The 6,000-nt window shown below is 42.2% G+C and overlaps 1 protein-coding gene across 4 annotated transcripts in view; it reads left to right on the forward strand.

Moving 5' to 3' along the window:
• Otulin (OTU deubiquitinase with linear linkage specificity) overlaps positions 1–5,396 on the forward strand; it is a 29,276-nt gene extending 23,880 nt beyond the window's left edge. For all 4 annotated transcript variants that reach the window (XM_070042202.1, XM_070042201.1, XM_070042205.1 and 1 more), the window contains 2 exons: positions 2,248–2,514; positions 3,598–5,396. In XM_070042202.1, coding sequence (XP_069898303.1) covers positions 2,248–2,514; positions 3,598–3,792 — 462 coding nt within the window. In that variant the 3' untranslated portion in view covers positions 3,793–5,396. The remainder of the gene's footprint in view (positions 1–2,247; positions 2,515–3,597) is intronic.
• The last annotated feature ends 604 nt before the right edge of the window (positions 5,397–6,000 follow it).

The raw sequence follows: 6,000 nt of genomic DNA on the forward strand, positions 1-6,000 counted from the left end.
CAGATAAACGTATTTACAATACCCAGGCTACCAAAATCAAATACAGTGACAATAGGAGATAAACCATAGCAGGAACAAAAAACACAAAAGAAGAAAAGAAATCACATAGTACATTAAAAACAACAACAACAAAGAAAAACCTCTTGTGTCCATGTCTTTCTTGGAGTTCATTTTGCTTAGCATCATCTTATGTGGTCATATGTATATGGCAATTGAGCTGTTCTGCTCATCTGATAAGATCATCCTAGACATATACTGCATATTACAAATAAGGGAAACCATGAGACCTTTGTTTCTTTGGGTCTGGCTTACTTCACTTAATATGATTTTTTTCAATCCTTCCATTTCCTTACAAATGGGTTGGTGTCATTCTTTCTGATGGAAGCATAGAATCCCATAGAATGATCTACTGAGGGGCATCTGGGTTGGTTCCAAATATTAGCTATGGTGAATAATGCTGTGATGATCATAGTTGTGCTGGTAGCTTCAGTGTGGCCTTGTTTGTGGTCATTTGGGTAAACATCCAGAAGTGGTCACCACAGATTGGGAGATCTTCACTAGCCATACAACAGACTCTAAGGGCCTCATATCTAAAATACACTTAGAACTCAAAAACTTAAATCCCCCAAAAACAAATCCTCAAAGAAACAACTGCCTCATTAATAAGTGGGCTAAAGACTTAGAGACTTCTCTGAAGAGGAAATAAAAATGGCCAATAAACACATGAAGAAATGCTCAACTTCTCTGGCCATAAAAGAAATGCAAATCAAAACAACTGAGATTCTATTTTACCTCAGTTAGAATGGCTGTAATCAAGAACTGTAATAACAACAGATCCTGGAGGGGATATGGGCAGAAGGGAACCCTACTGCATTGTTGGTGGGAGTATAAACTTGTTCAACCACTCTGGAAAGCAGTATGGAGGTTCCTCAAAAGACTAAACATAGAATTTAGTTTATATTACTTACTTGGATATATACTGTTAAAGGAAGTGCAGTGATACTATTTTCCACTAAAAAGGGAAGAGAAGGGAACGGGCATTTTGTTTTGATTACCCATGTGTGTAGCATGTGTGTTGGGGGGCTCAAGGCCTGTGCTGCCCAATCTCTGGGCTAGTAGAAGCATTAGTGCAGGGTTCTAAGCCTGCACAGCTCTGCTTCAGCTAACCCACTATGTGTGGGGGGGCGGGGGGAGGGGGGGCAGAAAGGGAGAGAGGAAGAGAAAGAGACGTACCAGTTTTCAGTCCAAGTATTGGAGAATGTTCTGTGTCGTCGTTATTTATATTTACTCTTGGTTTTAAAAACAGTGGGTTTTGAAAGGGACATTAAATTGTGGTAAGAAGATCTGGTTTTTATCACATCCCTTTTCTCCTTCACTGTGACTTAAAAGCACATATAATAAAGGATTTTTGTGTTTATTGAAGTGTTGGTTTATGTAGCTGAAAGCCTGACTGGTTTATTCTGAATTAGTAGTCAGTAAGAATTTCTGAATGGTTTTATTCATTTGAATCTCATGGGTTTTTGTTTGTTTGTTTGTTTTTTGATGGGACTGAGGTTTGAATTCCAGGGTCTCATGCTTGCTGGGCAGGTCCCCTACTGCATGAATCAAGTAGGGTCTCATATTCTTGTCTGAGCTGGTTTGGACTGTGATTCTCCTATTTACACATCCTGCAGGTGTGCATCACTACACTTCGATGGGGTCTTGTTAATTGTTTGCCTAGGCCAACTAAACTGTGATCCTCCCAGTCTTCATCTCTGAAATAGTTGGGATTGCAGGCATGAGCGACCACTGCCTAGTCTCATGAGTCTAGGAAACTTTAATATTCAGGAACCCCCACAATCTTCCCTGCCTATCTGTCATTTTGGAGGGTTGGCTGTATGTTTCTAGGGTAACTTTTTCCAAAAGCCCCTCAGGTGGTGGAGTGTGATAGTTTCTCCTCAGAGCCCCACACAGTCTTTTTTCCAACTATGTCCAGTTGTCTGGGCCATTCTCGTCTGGAGACGAGAGGAGTTGAGATTTCTATTCCATCACTCCAGTGCTTCTCCTTACTGTATCATACTTCTGTTGCAGATTAACAGGGGGAAAGCTGAATAAGAGTTTGTGCAGTCTAAAAGTACCATTGTACAAATCAGAAAGTTAAAATTGTAATCATTGGGATGTGACCTCTGGTCCTTTATTTTGAAGAATAGTTTTGTGTACCAGCAGTGTTTAGATCACGAATTCTAATGATTATCTCTCTTGCTATAGTGGGCAGGCCTGGCTGAAATGAGAACTGCTGAAGCAAGGCAGATAGCTTGTGACGAACTATTCACAAATGAAGAAGAATATAGCCTCTATGAAGCTGTGAAATTCCTAATGCTAAATAGAGCCATTGAACTCTACGATGATAAAGAGAAAGGAAAGGAAGTACCATTTTTCTCTGTGCTTCTGTTTGCTCGGGATACATCAAATGACCCTGGACAGCTGCTGAGGAACCATCTGAACCAGGTGGGCCACACTGGTGGCCTTGAACAGGTGAGTTCTTTGGAGAGTGTATGTAGTACCTCAGACCATGGCAGCTTTTGCCATCAAATGTTGCCTCAGAGCGTCTGTAGATTGGGAATCAGGAGCAGCGTAGTTGGGTGGTTCTGGCCCAGGGTCTCATGGGGCTTGTATGGTGCTGTTTAGGATGATTGTCTTAAGAGTCTGAGAGATTTACTTCAGGGCTTTCTCCCCTGGATGTGGGCAGGAAGCTTACTTCCTCATTGGTAGTTTGGAGGGTTCAGTTCCTCACCTCATGGGCCTCCCCATAGGGCTGTTCAGGTTTCCGTGTTATATGACAGCTAGCTTTTCTCAGAGGGATCCATGAATAGAACAAAGAGGAAGCCACAGTGAACTCATCTTAGTAATCACATGCTATCACTTATTCTTTGTTCTGTTTGTTAAAACACAGTCTAAATCCATTGCACGCTCAAGGGCAAGGAGATTGAGTGTCTTTTCAAGAGAAGAGACACATTCATAGGGTTTTGTTTATCTTGTCAGCTCCAGCTATAGAGCCTGACACTTTTCATGTCTTTATAGATGTGTTGTGCACAGATACCCAGTATAGTACTGGTTCCCGTTCCACTGTGCTGTTTGTCTCCATAAAGGATCTTCATTATTATTGTATTTAAACTTTTATTATTTTGATGCACCAACCACTAAAGTAACATCAAGGGTACCTTCCTCCTTCTATGACATACTCTTATGAATACCTTTTCCCAGAATGACCCAGGTGCCAGGAAGAGAGAGCCGTCCTGCAGGATGGAAATGTATAGTTTTTCTGAAGCTGTAGGAAAGAGCAGCACTCATTGTCATGATTGGCCAAATAGGATTGATGATGACTATTTAAAATAATGATCTGTTTTCAGAATGTGGATTGTGTCTCCTGAAAAAGTCATCCATTCTTGACTGCTTTTTTTTTTTTTGTCCATATATATTAGGGCTGGGCTCAAAAGGGGGCAGTTACAGCCTAACCATTGCCACGTATTGGCTGTGATGATGAATGAATGGATCAGTGCTGATATTGAAACATCTTTAAGTTTGGCTTTCCTCAGAATACTTGCTTTTTCTTCCCAGGTTGAAATGTTCCTTCTTGCCTATGCTGTTCGCCATACTATCCAGGTATATCGACTGTCCAAGTACAACACTGAAGAGTTCATCACAGTGTACCCCACTGATGCACCCCGGGACTGGCCAGTGGTCACCCTCATTGCCGAGGATGACCGGCACTATAATGTCCCTGTCAGAGTTTGTGAGGAGACAAGTCTGTGAGAGAGACATCACCTGGACAGCCTCGTGACATGGCAGGGCACACAGGCAGCTCCTTGCTGAGGGCCTTAGACCTGCCGGTGTTGAAAAACAACCTGTGAGAATCCCTGAGCGCCTGGGGGCCAGGTTGGACTGGGGTGTTCTGAAGACTACCTTTTGATAGTAATAATTAACTAAGTCTGTCCCCTAGTGTGCCACATGGTGTGTTTCACTGGGGGCCATCAGAGCATATCTATTAGAAGGTGCAAGCTACAGTTCCACAAGTCAAAGATTTTTGTATCAGAGGATACCACTTTTGGATATGTTCATGTCTTGAATCAAAATTCTCTCTAATGCTAAAATGGCTTTTAATTTGTTTTGTAAAAGCAGTAATCTTTTGGTGGTGGTGATGGGTGTCTCTACTAGTCTACATGATCTGTTTCAGTGGTAGAGTTCTGAGATGGATGTGTTGATAGCATATGCAGGGCATCTTCTGATTGTCTCATCAGAGCAATAATTTGGATTTAGATATTAATACCATCTTAGGCAGATTGTCTGTGAGAAGATGAAGAATTGGTTCCTCAGGTAGGTTCTTGGAAGGCTGGAGATGCTGCATGAGGGAACGGCAGAGGATCCCAGGCCTTCCTGCTCTGTGTGACCGTGACGTTGGTTGGGTTGGTTGGTGATGCCTTGTCAGCTTGGAGGAGCTGCTCACACGTGTCAGAGTTGATACTTACTCAAAGGCCCCAAAGAGACACAAGCTTAGTTAGAAAAGAGTGTATATCCACCTGTGATTTTAGAGCTAGAGTCCAAGGCCAAATGATCTTAGTCACTATCTCAGCTGAGAGTAGGAGCTGAGCCCGCCAGTCTTCCTGTGCCCTTTTCGCACAGTGTTGCATATGTGTGCAACTTAACCTGGTGATAGGGTGATTAACAGCAGACTGTCTAGACTCTTCCTGAATAAGTTGAAGTGGGAGTATGTAGTAAACACAGTACAGAAGCTGTTGTGCTCCTAATTTGGCTTGAGAAGCCTGAAAGAGATAGCCAACCAGGCCATAAGCACTTGCCTGCATAGCACAGGGCAGTGTGGTGACTGGGTTACTGGTGGGCAGTTGTGCTAAGCCTGGTCTGCCTTAGGGCTAGTGTTGTTCTTCAGGGACGTGGACTTGGTCATTGTTCATGAGAACTGGACACATCACTCTTAAGATTCTGTCAGCAGAACCGGCATTAGCTCAGCTCTGTAGAGCTGATGTTTCCTTGAAGTACTGAGTCTGTTTTATATAATTAAAATATTGGATCCAATTTAAAACACCCAAGCTTATCGTTTATAAGCTGTGTAACCTATTTGGGGGAAGGGACAAACCTTTGAAAATTTATGTTTGCTTTTAATTAAAACTTATGCCTTAGTGAAGAGAACTCAAGATGCAGAACTATTCAGACTGTTACATTAGTATTTCTCCCATTACCTCATCAGTAATGTCTGCCACATTCTGCTAGATGTTTATTGGTCACAGTGTTAGAATCAAATCCTGCTCTAATTGTGTGCACATACATTAGAGAGGCTTTGTGTTTTTCACTGAGAAATACCATGGTGCCTGGAAACCAAATTAAAGTACTGCTAGAGATTTCTTGTTGGCGTTGACACTTCATTTCAGTACTTCATTTCAGTATTTGTAACAATTCAGCTGGAAATGCTTACCCTTAATTTTGAACAATTTTGAAAGCACAGGTTGAATGTTTAGGTAACACATGGCAGGATGGATCTACTCCCTTAAGGCAGATTGAATCTGACCATTAGTTCTTATCCACTATGATTTTTTTGTTGTTGTTGGTCATGGGGCTTGAACTCAGGGCTTAGGTGCTTGAGCTTTTTTTGCTCAAGGCAAGTGTTCTACCACTTTGAGCCACAGCACCACTTTTAGTTTTCTGGTGGTTAATTGGAGATAAGTGTCTCATGGACTTTCCTGCCCAGGCTGGTGATCCTCAGATCTCAGGCTCCTGAGTAGCTAGAATTACAGGTGTGAGCCACCGGCGCCTGGCTTTCCATTATGATTTTTAATAGTACTCATGACTGTCTGCATTTTAAAATTATTCTAGCCTTAGTGCACTTGAACTGGACTTTGGGGCAGCCTAATTTCATACATTTTTATTGTTTCTGTGTGGAATGTCGTTCCTTTCATGATGCATGATACTGCATCATGATCCCTGTGACTAGTAGGCCTTTTCAGAACC

This window comes from Dipodomys merriami, unplaced genomic scaffold (assembly GCF_024711535.1).
Source record: "Dipodomys merriami isolate MVZ:Mamm:240054 unplaced genomic scaffold, mDipMer1.0.p SCAF_32, whole genome shotgun sequence".
In the NCBI taxonomy this organism is placed as follows: Eukaryota; Metazoa; Chordata; class Mammalia; order Rodentia; family Heteromyidae; genus Dipodomys; species Dipodomys merriami.